The following is a 20,153-nucleotide window of genomic DNA, read 5'->3' on the forward strand; positions in this document are numbered from 1 at the left end:
AAAATGTTTAAAGTCAAGAATAATGAATTTCCTGGAAAAGAATAATCTTTTATATCAAAAGCAATATGGTTTTCGAGATAAAAAAAATACGGAGAAAGCCGTATTTGATTTAGTTAATAATATTAACATTAATCTACAAAACAGAAAAAAAAGTTTAGCAGTTTTTATGGATCTTTCGAAAGCCTTCGATACCGTTTCACATGAAATTCTCTTTAACCGTTTAGAAAAAATTGGTATTCGAAACGGGCCTCTTAACTTATTAAAAAATTATTTATCAGATAGAAAACAATTTGTTAAGATTAATAACACAATGAGCTCTCCTAAATACATTAAAAGAGTTCCACAAGGGACAGTGCTGGGACCAGTACTCTTCCTTGTGTATATTAATAGTATAGGAAGCTTATTGGACGACTGCGAAGTTATTTCGTACGCAGATGATACTGCATTATTGTTTTCTGATAATTCTTGGAAGAGAGTCTTTAAAAAAGCCGAAATTGGCCTTAGTAAAATGTATGAGTGGCTCAACAATAGTTTTTTAAGTTTAAACTTTAATAAAACTTATTATATGAGTTTTTCCGCAACGTCAGTAGATCAACCACCGCCCACAGAGATTGTTATTCATAATAATGACTGCTTATCGCATAATGATGCATGTAATTGTATCAAAATAAAAAAAGTTGAAAAAATCAAATATCTGGGGGTTATACTGGATCAGTATCTTAAATGGGAGGAACATATTGCATTCGTTAATAAAAAAATTAGGAATATTTTCTATAAATTGTATCAGGTACGTGAAATCCTAAATGTAAAAATGTTAAAAACTTTATATAACGCACTAATAGAATCCAATTTAAGGTACTGTATTATTATATGGGGTTGCGCGTATAACAATACTATAAAGAAGTTGTTAATCACTCAGAATTCTGCACTAAAAATAATATTTAAAAGACCATATAGATTTTCAACTGGTGAACTATATAATAATCTAAATTTACTATATTAGAAATATTTATATCCATTCCACTTTAAACTATGTCCATACTACATTATCACCAATTAATAGTGATTCTATCAACTATCTCACAAGAGCAACAAAAGAGATAAATATGTTTATTCCATTTAAACGTACAAATGTGACCCAAAGATTTGTAACCTATTATGGACCAGTTCTTTTTAACACACTGCCTGCTGAATTGAAAAAATATTATAATTATCCAAAAATTTTCAAAGCCAAAACCAAACAATTTTTATTGAAAAATCAAACATTTTTTGAAACGTTGTTCTGAGTTTGTGGATATTGGGTTATTTTAGTGCATGTTAGTCGTAATTTTTACTACCTTTTTGTTCTCTCGCCTGTTTTCCGCCTGCATAGCGGCCGGGCTGTTGCCGTTCTTAACCTCTTAATATCTGTGCCATTTTTGGAAGAGAAAATCTGCACACAAGGTACGTCATTAGATGGCCTTAGGCCGATTCCTCTTCTTGGATTTTTACATTAGGTGTGTAGGTATTTAACGTTATTTTTCTTCTCTCATGAAATAGGGTTGTTATCTATTTTTATTTGTACCTATTTACCTATGTAACAATAACACTTTTGTATATAACTTTACGTAATATATTTGAATTTGAAAGTTAAAAAAAAAAAAAAAAAAAAAAAAAAAACCTTTAAGTAGATCACTCATCACCTAAATGACACCTCTGTGTTTGTTGTATGTTAAAAAAAATTATAAAAGCATAGTTGGCGGCATTATCTCATCTCTTAAAAAAATATCCAACACGGCCACAGATTTACAGAATACTGATATATGAATACTGAATACTACATATTCTGTAAATCTGTGATACGGCCGCGTAACCGGAGATTCCAGCGTCGTTGAAAACCTGACTCAAAGAACCCAAAAGCCAACTCCACGCAGGTAAAATAAATCGTTCCTAGATTTGACGCTTCGCGGCAGCACCACACGATGCACGAAACTGAACGGCAATCCGATAGTCGACCGGGTCACAAAATATTAACCTATGGATTTCCCCTGGCTTAATATTTTGTGGACCGGGTACACTTTTTAACACAGATTGCGTATCTTCCTAAATATTCAATCAACGGTATAGGTGTTTTAAGACTCATGCATAACACTCTCTTAGGGATAAGTAATAAAAGATGTTTATATAGGAATCTTCAATTTTAGTCCTTGAGCAATATAACAGCACCATCAGTAATATGTTAGTAATATTAATGGAATTTTGAAAGATAGATACAACAAGTATTATTTAAAGTTCTAATTCAAGAACTCGAATAAGTAAATAAGAATTATAATATTTTTCATCAATGGCGCCAATCTGAAATCTGGAAAATGATCTGGCAAGCAAAAGGAGTTCCTACGAAACAAATTAGTGGCTCTTATAATAAGGAATGAACTAATAATAATGATAATAAAAGATGCTTTTGCTTAACATAGTATATATTAGTACATTTTATTTCAATTTGTGTGTTTCATTAACTCAAGCTGTAGGTTTGTGCAATTAGCTTTCAGAAATTTTTTAACCTGACAGTCTAGGGATTTTTTATAGCAAATAGACAATCCCTGAATTGTGATTCTGTTAATGAATCTAGGAAGTTATATAGCAGCAATTCAAGCAATTTGTAAGTTTTAAATGCATTAAAATATTTTTTCTAGACAGTGATGACTATGATGAAAGTGAATTTGTCTTGTGGCTCTCGAATAAGAAAGATTATTTCTTACAAATAGTAAACTTTCTTCCTATAAGATGTGGCATCAGACTTTTTAATATTATTTGAAATTTTTCTATTTTTCGCGTCATCTATGATTATTCAATTTTTCAATTCAATTCAGATTTCTCGATACATTGTATAAAATTTGTTACCAAATTGCAACGCTTTAAATCATAATTTTAAGGACATTTCAATTATAATTTTATAGAAATTGCTTTAATAATTTATTACCGTCCCTAGTTGTACTTTTTTTATGAGGAAAATTCCTCTAACTATAGCATTTATACTTATACATTTTTTTCAGTGTATTACATAAAACGCTTATAAATATTACATATCCCGTTACATATGTGTCTAAACTAATTATACTTTGCTATGTACATACACATTCACTTTAATCCTATAGACATATAAGACTCGCTTATATAGCAAAAAATGGTTTTGGTTGCTCTATGAGTAATATACAATGAAGTCGATTGTTTAGATTATAAGAAATCCTTCTTACGAAAATTGAGGCTGAAAGTAACTAGTTATAAAGCATATAGTCGAAAAATCAATTAAAGGGACTTTCGATACAGGATTTACGAAAAAGAGGAAAAAATACTAAAGTAGTGTTGTTTATTGACTCGGTTTGATTTCCAAAGTCCTAAGACTGAAAACTACTGGAAATATTATGGTGAAACCCAAAGCATGATATTCAGGCGAATATTAATATAATTAAGTAATTTTGGAAATATCAAACTTTTTACATACTAATATTAAGTAAAAAGGATTGATTTTTTATAGTGATAACTCTCTTCAAAATTGTAATAACTAGTGGGGATAGAAAAGGAAATAGCATAATACACATCTATATTCATTCATAAATCATACACGTCGAGACATTTTTAAAGTAAATTTTAATTTAAAAAAATATAAGCTTAGATTCAAAATTTAAATTTTAGATTCTAGGGAAAATTTGAATCCGTACACCCCTAGACACGATTTTAACCCCATGGACTGCACGGATATTATTATTGGATCGGCTCGAGGTACCGCCAGTAGAATCGGAGATTACTACACTAGAGACAGGTTGGTATTGCTACAAACATTACTACGATTGTACAGGGTGGTGCGATTTCGACTGTTTTAACAGAAAACTCGTTTTTTTCGAACAGATAGAAAAAATTGACTTATATGTCATCAGCTCAAATTTTGTAAAAAAAAATTTAAAGTTATCAAAATTTTATTGTGTCAAACTGTTTGGCTATATTTTTTGGTATAACTTTAATTTTTTTTTTTTTACAAAATTTGAGCTCATGCCATCTAAGTCTAATTTTTTCTATCTGTTTGAACAATACGAGTTTTCTCAGTCAGATTTACAGTCGAAATCGCACCACCCTGTACATACAGTGACCGCCTAAAGTTCCGCATAAATTCGATAAAAATTAGAGACATGATTTTTTTGAGAAAACGCTCGGACCCGTCGATGTTTATTTTAAGTTGCGCATTCTTTCACATAAATTTTTGTACACAGGGTGGAACAAAAAAACAGATATGACGTCATCGGTCATTTTTTTAAACGGAATGCTATATTTTTTATTGCATTTATGAAATATAGGCGAAATTGCAAGCAAGTTTCATATAACACACCTTATTTCAAAACTCAACTGTTTTAGAAATATTTACATTTAAATAACAAGAAAACAAATAAGTACCGTCAAAGTGGGTAACTTGAAATCAGAGGGTGAAGTGAAAAAATTTACGCGATCGGACGGATATTTAAGTTATCACCTAAATACCCGGGAGCACGCTGCAAAGGCACTGCCGCGCATTTGACCTTGGTACATGTTTACTTTTAGGCTAAAACTTGTCATTGCTAACCAGCGCCATTATGAATTAGTGTGCCGTAGCCGTAGATCAAAGTATCTGATAAAAACTGTTGATTTTGTGAACCTCTAGAACTTTTACTTCTGAGCCATACTTGGAATTCAGTCAAAGGTATGAATTTTTAATATTAGATGGAAAAAATAGTTTTTTTGAAGATGTCATCACAGTTTTGCTTTAAAAAATTGTTTCACATTTTTTTTAAATTTTTTTAATTTTTGGTTACCTATATTTTTAGGGACTTGAAAAATCATGCCACAGAAATATAAGAAGAAAATTGGCGAACGGCGATATGTGAAGTATACAAATGACAACCGAGAAAGTGCTCTAGCCGCAATTAGAGATGGGATGTCCTATTCCGAGGCTTCTCAAACATATAACATTCCTTTGGTGACCCTATGGAGGAAGATTAAGAATAAACACCCGAAAATGTTTCGGGGACAACCTGTTTTAAGTAAAAGAGAAGAAAATGACATTGTAGCAGCTGTTGTTACGGCGGCAGAATGGGGCTATCCATATGAGAAGGAGGATATAAAATTATTAGTTAAAAACTACTTGGATCGAGCCGGGAAACAGGTGACCAAGTTTTTTAATAACATGCCTGGAAAAGATTGGTGCACGGACTTTCTTACAAGGCATAAAGATGTATTAAAGGTTCGTTTGGCTGAAAATATAAATAGATCTAGGGCAGGTGTATCAAGAAAAGTTTTATATGAATATTTTGATAAATTTGAAGTTTCTCTCAAAGGCGTACCACCAGAGAATTTAATAAACTATGACGAAACAAATTTTGTTGATGATCCCGGAAGACCTAAAGTCGTTATACGAAGAACTATGAAGCACGCAGAGAAAGTTTGTGATTCCACCAAGTCTGCCCACTCAGTCATGTTTTCCGTAACAGCGGCTGGACTTTTGTTACCTCAATACGTTGTCTACAAATCTGAAAATTTGTGGTCCACTTGGACTCAAAGTGGCCCTGAAGGTTGTATTTACAATAGCAGCAAGTCTGGGTGGTTCGATCAAAGTTTGTTTTAAGATAAGTTCTTCAAGATCGTCATTGGGGACAATCTAGCAAGTCATTTGTCAGAGGCTGTAATAAAAGAATGCAAGGAAGAAAGTATTAGATTCATTTTCTTACCAGCAAATAGTACCTATTTGACACAACTCCTTGATGTGTCCTGCTTCAGACCATTCAAGATTGCCTGGCGACAGCAGCTAAAAAAATGAAAAATGTCAAATCCAGGTGTGCTACAGAAAGATAATTTTCCCCGAGTTCTGAACAGGACAATCAAATCGATTGCTCTCACAGTTGGTAAAAATATCAAATCTGGATTTGAGGCTACAGGTTTATATCCGTTTAACCGAGAAAAAGTCCTTGTTAAAGTCCCAGACGACAATGAGACTGACGCCAATAATAGTGTTACATCATTAGTTGCAGAGTCAGTTATATCTCTTTTTAAGGAATCCAGATTTAAAGAACCGCGAGCCAAACAAATCAACCGTAAGAAATTAGTAGTGGCGCCCGGAGAAAGCGTTACAGATCAAAAGATTTCAAGCTCTTCGGAAAAATAAACTATAATCGAGCCAGAAGAAGATATATTGTCAAATAAAGGATCAGAGGAACTTGAAGATATTGCTGCCCTGCTTTGTAAACCCAGTGCAAGAAAAAAAAATTAACTCGGAAAACTTACAAAAAGTCGAGAAAGCGCAAATCGCTCTAGACAACTTGGTAGAAGGGGACTTCATATTGGTAGAGTTTACTACACTAAAGAAAAAGCAACAAAGATAACTGGCAAAAGTAATGGAAGTAGACCAAAGATTTATACATTGCTCATTTCTTAGGCCTTCTAAAAAAATCAAAGATGCCTTTGTTTTTCCCCTTAAGCCAGATATTAGTGACATTACTATGGAGCAGGTGATCAGGAAGTTTGAGCGTCCTGAATAGTTAAGGAGAGGAGCACTAAAATTTATTTTTTAAAAACAATGTTAAATTAGAAGTTAAGTTAGTGTTTAAGCTATATTTAGTTTATATTTTTCATATAAAATAATGTTTTATAATTGGTATAACCAAAGAAATTAGTTTTAATTAACTAATTTTATTTCGATACACCCGTATTGCGGGTGACTTGAAATTTTCTGTTTATTATTTTTTTTTTTTTGAAAACTAAAAGAAATTTGAAAGGTTTTTTCCGATGTATATATTCCCCAAACTTATGTGCAAGTTTTCCATCTTTTTTTGCAAACCAATTTTTTATTCTGTGTCTCGTAGAGGGATGAACATGTCAAAATTATTATCAAGTCACCCGCATTGACGGTACGTCTATTTACAAATTAAGGTAAAATCGAGGATAAAAATAATGTTATAAACACTGCCAATTGTTTCTATTTCCATGGTTGCACTTTCGAATGTCACTGTCGGTTCGAAAATTAATAGATTTTATCAGAATAAATTATGGCTAATTTAATGGAAACCCAACGAATTGAAATTTTGATAATGCTAGGGTACGGGGATCACGTGTGCAAGTAAACAGAAGTAAGTGAATAATAAGTGAAGTAAGTGTTTAATGCCAAATACCCAAACCATCCTATTTCTCAGTCAACAATTAGTAGAATAGAGCACAAATTCATAACTTCAGGTCATGTTAGGGATTTGCCAAGATCAGGTCGTCCAAAAATTTCTGAAGAATTAAACGTTCTGCTCTTCGTCGAAAAAAATCCAAACAAGGCAACTTCACAAGTTTCAATTAATAATGATATAGCCGAAACGTCAGTAAGACGCATCTTAAGAGCAAATGAATACCATCGTTATAAAATTAGACTAATACACGAATTAAATGAGGACGATCCTGATCGAAGAAACCAATTTTGCGAGCAAATGATGAACATTTGCAATAATAACCGTCAGTTTGTGTTACGAGTTTTGTTTTCGGATGAAGCAACTTTTTGTTTAAACGATGTCGTAAATCGGCAAAATTGTCGGTACTAGTCAGTGTCAAATCCACACTGGGCAACTGAGGCTCATACACAGTACCGTAAATCTATTAATGTTTGGGCTGGTATCGTGGAAAATAAAGAAATATACTTTTTCGAAGATGCTTAACAGGACAACGCTATCTGAATTTTCATTCAAGAAGATCTTATCCCTGCTTTGGCTGCCCTAAACCCAGATGAACAAGACCAGACAGTGTTCCCAGGAAGATGGATAGGACGAAGAGGGCCAATAGAGTGGCCGGCCAGGTCACCAGACCTAAATTCCTGCGACTATTTTCTATGGGGGTACCTGAAAAGTAAAGTTTATATTGAGAAGCCAAACAACGTAGAAGTTTTGAAAAATAGAATAAGATATGAAATTAGACGTATATCACCCGAAATAATTGATAGTGTTTTACATGAGTTTGTAAACCGTCTTGCTTTCTGCCAAGAAGTAAATGGGGATCAGTTTGAACACTTGATACATTAATAAAGGTTTTCACAATTTATAACATAATATCCTCCATTTTATCTTAATTTGTTAATAGACGTAGTTACTTGCTGGTTAAATGTAAATATTTCTGAAACAGTTGAGATTTGAGATAAGGCGTGTTCTACGAAACTTGCTTGGAATTTCGCCTATATTTCATAAATGCAATAAAAAATATAGAATTCCATTTTAAAAAAAATGACCGATGACGTCATAAATTTTTTTTTGTTCCACCCTGTATACAAACATTTATGTGAAATAATGCGCAACTTAAAATAAAAATCGACGGGTCCGAGGGTTTCCTCAACTGTTCACTGTATAATCACTTTTCATAAATTATAAATTCTTTTAAAATTTATTTTGTCATAAATTTAACAGCAGCAATAATCGTTAAAAAAAAACTGTATTTTAATTATATTTGTTACAACCAATAAATCACTTGCAATATTGACATTTATGCACTTTTAATTAAACTATCACGTTTGTTAGATCAACTCCTCGAATGGATAACTTTTGGGGAGGAAAGAACGACCTGACAGCGGCCGTTGGTTTCGAAAAAGACGGAATTACGACCATTTTATTCCGTAAAAAACTGGATGCTACAGAACCTTCAGATCATACCATCGAGGATGATTTAATGCATATCATTTTTGCCCAAGGGCAAGAACAAGGTATTCTCAGAGTTAATTCGGTACTCTCCTAGTTACAAAATTTATTTTTAATAGGGAAATATGTGCACGTACCCAAATCGGGAGTTGAAACCCCACAGGCTTCTGTAAAAGACTTTTATAGAGCTGATGAGTTAAAGTATCATGGGCATGGTGCTCAAAGAGGAGTGGTGTCTCTTAATTTCTTTGGTAAGCATTCAGATGATTGTCTTTTAGTTGAAATAAATGTTTAGATAATCGAAGATATAACACTGAAATAGGTACATTAGAAATTTAAAAATGTATTTTTCATTAATTTTAAATCTATGAATAAAATTAACTAAATTAAATATAATTATGATGGGTATACAGTGCGTCCCAGGATGAGCGAATTTATACGTAAAAATTACAAAAAATGTTGGGGTCGAAATTTGAGTTTTTTGATTTGAATTGTCAAATAGTACAATTATAATAATAATTAAATAATAATGAAATTGCAAGTTTGACCTTATTAGTGAAAGAGTTTTAATTATTTAATATTCATGTTTTGTATCAAAATTCAGTTTCATCGCGTTAATAAACTTTAATATTAAGATTTCAATATTTTTTTTTGACAATTTGAAAAAAGACATTAAAAACTAGACTCAAATACTCAGAATACATATTTCCTTTGGTTTTAATTGGAAAAATTGAATTATTTTAATCTTTTACTGAAGATGCTAGTATCTTTAACGAAACACGTGTCAACTAAATAATAAAGAATTTTTGTGAATAAGTTTGTTGTGGTCCTATTTTTATCATAAAACTTAATTCAAACATTGGAGTGTTAAAATACATTTTACAAAAAACAATATAATTACATTAAATAAAATTGTTAAAATTAATTTAATTAAAATATAAAAAAAAGAAAAAAATTTTAGCCCTTTTTTAAAAAAAATTGTAATTTAATTTTTTCAGCATTATAATATAAAATATAATAAGATATGAAATCATTTTAATGTTTCAGCATAAGTCTCCATATGCTGTTATCAATTAATTGTCAGCTTCATTTAGAGTTTCATTGCCCCAATTTTTAAAGACTCATTTGATCACCACAGTACCGGATTCACATTGATTGTCTGGAAAGTATTCAAAATAAGGTTCCAGATTGTTTTCCCTTTCATGGAGTATAAGCTTAATTTTAATTTTAACTACCATAGATTTAATATGTTTGATACATTGAAACCGAATATCCTAGAAATACGACGTATGCCATTTGATTTATGTTTTGTTTTTAAGTTTCACTATCATTGATCATTGATCATTGCGTTTTTTAAATAATATTAATATAGATACTTTTGGTTTCATTCCGTGTGGCTTTAAAAATCAATTGAACGGGTTATATCTAGGTAATTTATAAATATTCTGCTTGTAATTAAATTAAAGTGTTAGGCATAAGAAATGTTATTGTTTTACCATTTAGGTAATTTGTAAAATGTTTTTATTACGCTACCAATTTGTAAAATGTTTTTATTGGATTTTTCAATTGCTTATATACTTTGTAAAAATGTCCATATCCTTTATAAATAAATAAAGTATATTATTTTTTGATTATTTAAGTTTGAGCGAAATTTTCATATTTATGAGTAAAACTCTTTGCATTCGTAAGTAAATTTATGAGTGAATGACTTTTATTAAATACTAAATGATTTGGCATTCAAATTAGGTTTGTATTTTTTTTTTAACTTGATAATTTGCTTACAATAAATTTCTTTGATGATCATAGCTTTCTATTGTACGGATATTTTCACTCACAAAAATGTCACATTCATTCGAAATAAATGTAAAGCTAATATCGTGGACTTCTCTACAAAGCCGTTAAAAGAACTTTTGACGTTTAACGTTTACTTGACTTTGCTGCTTCGACTGCCTAACATGCTTATTGAATTACATTTTTAGAAGAGAAAAAAGTAGTTCAACCCGCTGGAGTAGCCGCCACCAGCGAAACCAGTCAAAATACGGACTGCGGTGGCGAATGGAAATTGCCCAAGAGTTGTAAACCCGAAAATTATACTTGCGAATATTCGGTCAAATGGGAATTGCTGCCACGGAAAGATGAAATCAGGTATTCAAATGATCTTATAAATTTTCATTATTATATATTTATTTATAAAAAAATATACCGGGTGACACAGAAAAAAAGGAACACTAATTAACTTTGTTACTTTTCAAGATAAAGTTTTGATTTTTAATTAAGTAATTACGGGAAAATAGTTTTTTTTTGCCTTTTATGACTTAAATCTTTTACACGCCTATTTAAACTGTCCTGATATTGAAAAAATTGTTCTTTTATTCTCAAATAGTAATATGACGTTTAACAAAATGTGATGTCTTAAGTCAATTGGAAAAAATACGCAGGAATATCATTAGAATGCTTCCTGTTCGTTTTTTCCCTATTTCAAAAATTTAAAAAAGATACTTTTTCTATGAGTACAAAACAAAAAGTAGCAAATACACTACCATACGAGTACCATTGTTTTCAGAATATTATTATAATAAAGGTATAATAGAGTATCTATAGGACAAAAGTTTTCAAATAAAATAGAAAGTATCGTAGGTGTACCACAGGGTAGTGTTCTTGGACCGCTGTTGTTCGTTATATATATAAACGATATCTATACTGTTTTACAAAACTCTTTCGTAAATTTATTTGCAGATGATACAGTAATTTGTGTGTCAGGTAAAAATTACAAGGAAGCTACAAATATTTTAAATTCAGAATTGAATATTTTGTATCAATGGCTTTGTAAAAATAAATTAAAACTAAACGAATCAAAAACAAAGTGTATGCTAATAGGTACCAAAGCAAATTGTAAAAAATTTTAGATCAAGGTTTAATATTGAAATTAATAAGTCAAAAATTCAATTTGTCATTGAAATAAAATATTTAGGATTACTCTTAGATCAACAATTAAATTTTCATGGTCATGTAAATTATATTTCTAAAAAGATTGCCAAGAAAGTTGGGTTTTTTAGGAGAATTTCTAATTGCTTGTCTCAATGGACTAAAATGTTAGTATACAATACAATTATTTTGCCGCACTTTAATTTAACTGTTCCTCGTTACTTATATCATGCTCTCAGGAATATATAAATCAGTTACAACTTCAACAAAATAAAGTAATGCGAATTATTCTTAACGGTAATAAATATACACCTATCAATCAGATGCTTCAAATATTAAAATGGCTTCCTGTGAAGCAAAGTATTCTTAAGGCAAATTTAATTTTAATTTATAAAATAGAGCATGGATTTATGCCATCATATCTGCAACATTTTTTAGAGAAAAGATCCAACTTTCAACAATATAATATAAGGTCAAGAAATGATTATCATATATCAAGAGTTAGATCAACTTTATTGCAAAAATCATTGTTTTTTGAAGGGTTGCAAGCTTTTAACTCTCTTCCATTAGAAATCAAGAACGCAAGTAATTTAAGGTTATTTAATAAGAATGTTTAAAAACATTTATTTAGAAATAGCGTTATGTGATGTACAGTTTATGTATTACTATAGGTTTTACTTATTTTTTATACTACTAAATTTAGCAAATTGAATATATTAGCCAAGTGCTAAATAAAGAATATTATTATATATTATATTATATTATATTATATTATATTATTATTATACCATACTAAAACGTTTCTTGTACCTCAAAAACTTCTCGAGTTAGCGTCAATTTTGTCCATTAAGGTCTAAGAACTGCCAAATTTGAGTTTCTTTAACTCAGATTTTTGTGCATTAGTACATTTTTGGGTATCACTTCGGTACCACTTGGGATATTTTCAGCATTTTTTCACAGTAATAAAATGTGAATCCTGAGGATGGATTTGATGGTAAAAACGTCGTTTTAGACTAAGAATTGCGAAAGTTACTTTAGGACTTTTGGTTGGGGCAAATTTTTTCTCAATTTTCAAAGCAAATGTTCACTAATCTTGAGAATATTTAGAGAAATAGTTGGAAATGGCTTTAAAGTGTTATTGTACAATAATAAGTCTGTTTCTTCTCCAATAATTCCATACCAAAACGTTTCTTATACCTCAAAAATTTCTTGAGTTAGAGTCAATTTGTCCATCTATGTCTAACAGCAGCCAAATTTGAGTTTTTTTAAACTTATGTTGCAACATCAAGATTTTTGTATAACTTAGAGATTTGGGTATAACTTAAGAACCACTGGGAATATTTTCATAATTCCTTCACAGCAATATTAAGAAGTTTCAGAGGATGGATTTAAGTGTAAAAACGTTGTTCTAGACTAAAAATTTCGAAAGTTACAGCACTCTTGGTTTGGACATAATTTGTTAATAACTTTCATAGTAAATTTTCACTATTCTTGGCAATATTTTAGAAATCCACTAAAAATTGTTTAAAAAAGTTTTTGCCTAAGAAAGTGTGTTTCTTTCCCAATAATTCCATACCAAAACGTTTCTTGTATCTCAAAAACTTCCTGAAATAGAGTCAATTTTATCTATCAAGGTCCAACAGTAGCCAAATTTCAGTTTTTTGAAACTCATAGTGATACCCCAAGATTTTTCTGCACCAATGAACAGTTTTTGGGATAACTTCAGAACTACTTAGAATATTTTCATAATTTTTTTACAATTACATTAAGGAGTTCCTGAGGACGGAATTGAGGGTAAAAACGTCGTTCTAGACTACGCGTCATTTCTGTCAGCACTTTTTCAGTGATGCACTTTTATTGTCATCTATATGCTTATACAGTGACGAACCTTTAAAGTTTTCATTATTTTTGGAAATACATAGAAAAAGTCACACGGAGCCATGTCTGGCAAATACGGAGGCTGGGACGTCGTTACAGTATTGTTCAAGAATTCACGAACAGGCGATAAAGTGTGAGCAGGCTATGGTCATGGTTTTCTTTGATTTTAATGGCATTTTTACAGATCCAGAATAATTCTTCTTATATTTGTTTATTATTGCCAATGACGTTATTTAAGAAATTTGAATACTTAAATGACAAAATTAAGTATTCAAATTGAGTCGAAAGTTTTGTTTAAATTTGTATTTATAGTATTAATAAGGGTCACATTTAGAATAAGGAAGTTAGTATCATTTCCTGTTAAACCGGAAGTGATGGGATGGAATTGAAAGTGATATACCAAATTTCATTTATTTATCTTGAAAAGAAAAAAAGGTATTAAATGTTCCCTCTTTTCTGTGTCACCCGGTATAAATACTATTTGACAAAAATACGAAGTAAATATCTAAGATAATATTTTACTATTTATTTTTACGCACTGATATTTATTTTACATAATAAATTTATATATTCAATACAACAATAAATCTTTTTCAGAATGTTGGTTAAGTCACTAAAGTTATAACTATAAAGCTGTCATTTTTAGGAATTTTACTTAACGTAATTTGTTCTGTTTAAGTAGGAAAAAAATTAAAAATTTTAAAGAAAATAAATAGTAATTTAACTGAAATAATTTTTATATCTTAGGCACTTACATGTAATATTTTGTCTTTCTGTGCATCTGCCCCAAAAAAAAATACTTAAGCTGCCTGGGAATATTATTTTACAGACATACAAAAAAATATAATTTAAATAAAAATATTCACCTGATTATTCATGTTAACTTAATGAGTTTATGACTTAAATGACATTTTTTGATTAATGGAGATAAAATATTTATAAATAAAGTAAAATATATAAATATTATTACATAGAAAAAAGAAAAATAATACACAACTTAAAATGTGAATTTCTAACACACCCTTGGGCGCCACAGATATGTATATTTATTACATCTAGTTAATATTAGTGATTGGATGAACATCAAAAAGAGAGATAATAAATTTCATAGTTCGGGTTAACATATAAGGACAACTAAAGTAATTCCTTTAATAAAAGATGCATTAATTTGATTTTTGTTGATTCACAGAAAAACGATTATTTCTCCCAAGCAGTCCACGATTATATTTAATCTTTTGCGTAAATTAAGAAAAATACTGTAACCACCTCAGAGTATTTAAAAAAATTTATTCTAATTTTTATGAAAGAAGCAATCGATATAAATTAGTATTATTTTTCAAAAATAATAATAATCAATTTAAAATTTGGTATCTGATAAGTATTATAATGTTTATTTGCCAATTTACAAAATTATTTCTTATTATAATATAAACTTCCTAATTGTAAATAAACAAGTTACTCAAAAGCATAAGTAACTTATGGTTGTAAGGGTTCTTATGTTCTCAGGTTCTCTGTCATTTCGGGACTAGTGTACATTTTTTGCGGTATAAAGTCACACTTTGAAATCTGTCATATTTAATGAGTATAATGAAATATAATTATAAAATCATAGTATAGGAATTTTAAAACACTATTATGGAGATTTTTAAACTACAGTATTATTTTTTGTGCATTTGACATACAAACTTGTTATATCTATTTTGTAATAACCTTTTTTAAATTTACGTCTAAACGATTATATTTTAATTCTTCTTACTAGCCGAGACTATCAAACAGTTATTTCTAAATCCAGCATTTTTTCATGTAGATTTATTTTCGTTATAGATCAATTTTCCTTCCTAATTATATTTATCAATATAATTGTTTACCAAAGTAAAGTTGCCTTACGTCAAAAACAGTTGTTTCTTTGTATAAAAAAGAACGCTGGGATTGTTCTTATTAAAAATTTCTTTTAAAATCCATTTTTGAATTACTTGACTTTATTTAAGATAAGATTGAAAGTAGCAAAGCCGTATAATTAAATAACTCGTTTTTAAAATTATGCGTTTTATTTATTCACTCCATCTCAAATGCTGGTCCATTATTATTCCCAAGTAATTAATTGAGCCAGTTCGATAAATAATTACGTTCTCGGTGATGGGCAGAATGCTTGCATGCGAAGAAAACGGTACAAGCTTTATTTTATTTCTGTTCAGCCTTTCTGTTAAGCCTCAATTTTAATTAAATTTCGCATGCAGGCTACTGTAGTGAATTGTCAATTACTGATGAGGCTAATTTTTAAAACAATTATCAGTGGCATAAGATACGGAGAGACTTGGTCCTTTTTTGCCTCAAATCTGCGAGACGATAAAATATTTTTTTTTAAGAAGTAAACTGTTATTATCCATTTAATTTGGAAAAAAAAGTTACTCTTGCAAATTTTTGATTAAGGGCACTGTTTTTAAAATATCTTAGTTTAATTGTAAAGAAACGCCAGTTACAATGCTGTAAAAACTTTGAAAAAAAAAGAAAATTAGGCTTGAATCTTAAATTAAACTTTTGATCATCTTTTATATTCAATGTTTTACACATCCAAACCCGATTTTCTTTTTTTTTTAATTTTTGCAACATTTTAGCAGGTATTTCTGAACAAATAAATCGGGATATTTTAAAAACAGTGCCTTAAGTCATAATTTTGCGAGAGTAACTTTTTTCTCAAATTAAATGGACAATCTAACAGTTGACTTTTTATTAAAAAATATTTTATCGCCCCGCAGATTTGAGGCAAAAAAGGACCAAGTCCCTCCGTATGTTACGCTATTGGCAATTTTTTAAAAAATTGGTTTCATCAGTAATTGACAATTCACTGCAGTAACCTGCATGCGAAATTTAATTAAAATTGAGCTGGTAGTATAAAAGTTATGATAAGTAAACAAAAAAAAAACAAATTCTTAACTTTAACATCCTGTATATTTGTTATTACATATTTCTGAGAATAAAAGTCTATTTCTTTTTAAATTCTCTATCACGTTTAAAAATTAATGATGTTTAAACTGAACAACCCTGTATATAAATGGTAAAAAGTATAATTTATATTACTCTTATGGATTGTATGGTTTACTTGATAAATATTTTTTGAGCTATGGACACAAAACATTTTATAAAATTATATACAAGGTGATACAAAATTATTTAATTATAGAGTGTAGAGCGTCCAATATTCAACTACATTTTGGTTAAAAGAATATTCAGAAAAAAAAAAACAAAATTTGTAGTATTTGCATAAAAATAACACAAAAACCTTTTATTTTTATTTAAGAATTACGCTTCTACTTACTAAGCTTTCTACTTACTAAACACACCAAAGTTATCTAAATTGATTCCACCTTGGCAATTGATACACACTTTATTGAAGAAATTGAAATATTGCCAATTTTATGTAATTAATTCCTTTTTCAACAAAATTTCGTATATACAAAATTAAATACTGTCTTAAAATTTATAAAAAAAAAAGTTTTTTCTTTAGGTTTACCATAACCACAAACAATACCGACACTTGGACCGGCATCGCCTTCTCAGACGATGAAAAAATGTCCCAAACGGACGCCATTTTAGGATGGGTGGACAAAACTGGAAGGCCGTTCCTTATGGACACCTGGATAACCGGATACACCCAACCGTTCTTAGATGCCAGTCAAAATATTTATAACACAAGCGGTAGAATAACCGATGGGGTGACCACCTTATCATTTTCGCGAAAACGGAACACGAATGATCCTAAAGATTTGGCTTTTACTGATTCGAATTGTCTCTTTATGATGTTCCCAGTGAAGGGCGGAGCTTTTAATAGCGTTAACAAGAAGATTAGGAAGCATGAGGTGCTACCGGCGATTAGTACTGAGAGGATTTGCATAAGATCATGCGGAAATGGTAAGAAGTTGGTTGAGTAAATAATTGTAAATAAGTTTGAATATTGATTTCCGTTTCAGATGAAATATATGATATACAAACAACTACGGAATCCCCTGGTATTGAATATATGGTTAAAGTGAAACTGGTTGAGCTAGGGGAGAACTTCGTGGCACCCAAACCAGGCACTATCGAATATGAGGATTTGAGTAAATCGGTTTTAAATAATTTTGAACCAGTATTTAGATCCGTACCTGGATATAGAAGGCTAATTATTGATAACCTCCAGAAGTAAGTATCTAGAAAAATAATTTTGTATTTTATAATATGTGGTTTTTTTCTATAATCCGCGATTCTAATTGTAGTCATGGAAAAATCCAATGGCTACTAGAAGTGAAATGGCACAATTATATTGGATAATGTATACCATAAAACTTTGTTGAAAAAATATAGTTTTTTACAAGTTTTATAATGGAAAAAGTAATTTCTTTTACTGCCTAAAAGAAACAAAATTATTTAAATTGTCTAGAAGAAAATAAGAATTGCCTAGAAGCGATGGCTTCAAACTTCAAGGAATTTAATATGTCTTCATGACCTAAGCGAACTGAAAAAAGATCTCTTAATAATAAAAATGCAGAGATTGGGGGGAAACAAAGTCAATGGTCTTAGAATATGTTTATTTTTTAAAAAACTATTACACTTGTTTCGCCCTAAGGCATCATCAGATCGGTAAAACTATTCGTTTATAACAGCACAAACATTTAAGTTAAAAAAAAATAAATACATAAAAAAATATTGTTGACGTTCACATTAAATCCGGCTTCAAAACTATTATGCAATATTGGGCAAGAGTTACAATCTCCAGGTTTTATGCTGCTTGGAACAAACATACATTTTTCATCTTTTACAGTTGGAAGGGAAATTTTCTGTGGACCATTTTGCCGGACCCTGTATTAGAAGTTCAGAATTGCTTTACTCAAACAATTATATCAGACAGTGACTTATTTTTTCAGAATGAAAATAGTATTTTTGTACAATAATAAATTAAACACGCGATGTACAGGGTGGCCAAATAAGAATTCGAGGTACTGTATCTGGGAAACTATTCATTGTAGAAGCTTGCGATAAAAAAATTTATTACTAAAATGGCCAAGAGAATGACCTGGAAAATATTTTCATATAAGTTTTTAAAATGGCCGCTAGGGGGCGCAACTGCAATCTAAACTCTAGAAAACTGATGTTTCTGTAAATTTTGCTGAATTAACCTAACAAAAAAATAGCTGATTATTAAAGTAGAGACTAATTCGAACCTTTTTTATTTGAATAGTTTTGCTGTATCTCTAAAAATAAAGTGGTGGGGGGTGTTCAAAAGTTGGCTTAAAACACACCCTGTATACTTAAAACGCCTCAGCCGATTTTATCAAACTTGGGCTAGTTGAAAAGAGCTGTTATTAAGCTACGAATATTATTATATTTCATGTTTTTTTAGTTTTACATCTCGCCGCTAGAGGGCTTTTTTCGGCTTTCTGACACAAATGACTAATTTTCTCAAAAAACTTAAATGCAATGGTATAAATTTTTTTATACAAAAAAAATAGCTTAATGACGCCTAAATATGCTTGCGAAAACCGCATCTTAATATCTTCATCCTAACCTAAAATTTAGGCCAAAGAAAATTTTATATGGAAATCCCTTAATATTTATAAAAACTACAAAATAATTTATTTCGAATTTCTTTTATAATGTAAGTTGTGGCCCTATAAAGGACCGATTTTAAAAAGAAAGGGTTTTAATGCCCCAGTAAATGCTCGAAATGCTGAGCATCACGCTCTATGCATTGCTGAAGCCTCTCATGGGTAGATAGAACTGCAGCTTCAATTTCGGCTCTCGGTATGGTATGTATTGCATTACGAATGCGGTTTTTCATATCTTCTCTAGTCGTAGGCTGAGTCTGAAATACAATGTCCTTTAACCGCCCCCATAAATAGAAATCAAGACAGGTTAAGTCTGGGGATCGCGGAGGCCATGGCTTGCATGGAAACAGGCTTCCTCTTCCAATCTACCGCTGTTGAAAAATGTTATTAATATGCTCTCGCACATTCCTAGCAAAATGTGCTGGACAACCATCCAACTGCAAAAACAAATTTTGCCGGACTTCCAGTGGCACATCTTCCAGCAACAACGGTAATTGATTTACCAAAAAGTCGAAAAAAACATTGCCATTTAGAGATTGCTCAAAAAAATATGGTCCAATAATGTTGCCTCCAAGTATACCACACCACACATTTAAACTCCAGCGCCCTTGGTGCTGAACTTCACGCAACCAATGCGGATTTTCTGCAGACCAATAATGCATGTTATGCAGGTTGACTCTACCGTCACCATTAAATGTGGCTTCATCGGTCCAAAGAATTTAAAAAAAAAAATGTCTGTCCTCGCGTATCATGCCTAATACCCAATGGCAATAGTCCAACCTACGGTCAAAGTCTGCTTCTTCCAATGCCTGATGTAAATTAACATGATATGGGTGCATTCTATAAATATATTTAAAAAAAAGCTGAACTTAAATAAATCCATATATGGCGATGGCTGTTAGAATTTACCTATTGTCCTTCAAAATATTTTGAATCGTTGTTCTTAATATGCCTAATTCAAGGGATAATGCTCTTGTGCTAACATGAGGATTTCCTTCAATATATCCCAGTACGCTGTTAATATTGTCCACATTTCTTCTAATTCTTGGCCGTTGAAACCTAGGCCGAAAACTACCATTGGCTCGTAAGTTCGCCACTAATCGGGGAA

The 20,153-nt window shown here is 30.6% G+C and overlaps 1 protein-coding gene across 4 annotated transcripts in view; it reads left to right on the forward strand.

Moving 5' to 3' along the window:
- Nucleotides 1-20,153, forward strand: part of LOC126743958 (uncharacterized) — a 99,277-nt gene that overhangs the window by 47,778 nt on the left and 31,346 nt on the right. For all 4 annotated transcript variants that reach the window (XR_007663032.1, XM_050451268.1, XM_050451252.1 and 1 more), the window contains exons 9-14: nucleotides 3,673-3,799; nucleotides 8,544-8,725; nucleotides 8,780-8,911; nucleotides 10,640-10,805; nucleotides 16,969-17,372; nucleotides 17,432-17,642. Coding sequence is in view for 3 of the 4 variants with exons in the window: in XM_050451268.1 (XP_050307225.1) it covers nucleotides 3,673-3,799; nucleotides 8,544-8,725; nucleotides 8,780-8,911; nucleotides 10,640-10,805; nucleotides 16,969-17,372; nucleotides 17,432-17,642 (1,222 nt within the window). In the remaining variant the exon portion in view is untranslated. The remainder of the gene's footprint in view (nucleotides 1-3,672; nucleotides 3,800-8,543; nucleotides 8,726-8,779; nucleotides 8,912-10,639; nucleotides 10,806-16,968; nucleotides 17,373-17,431; nucleotides 17,643-20,153) is intronic.

The sequence above is a fragment of the Anthonomus grandis genome, chromosome 1, assembly GCF_022605725.1.
Source record: "Anthonomus grandis grandis chromosome 1, icAntGran1.3, whole genome shotgun sequence".
Lineage (NCBI taxonomy): Eukaryota > Metazoa > Arthropoda > Insecta > Coleoptera > Curculionidae > Anthonomus > Anthonomus grandis.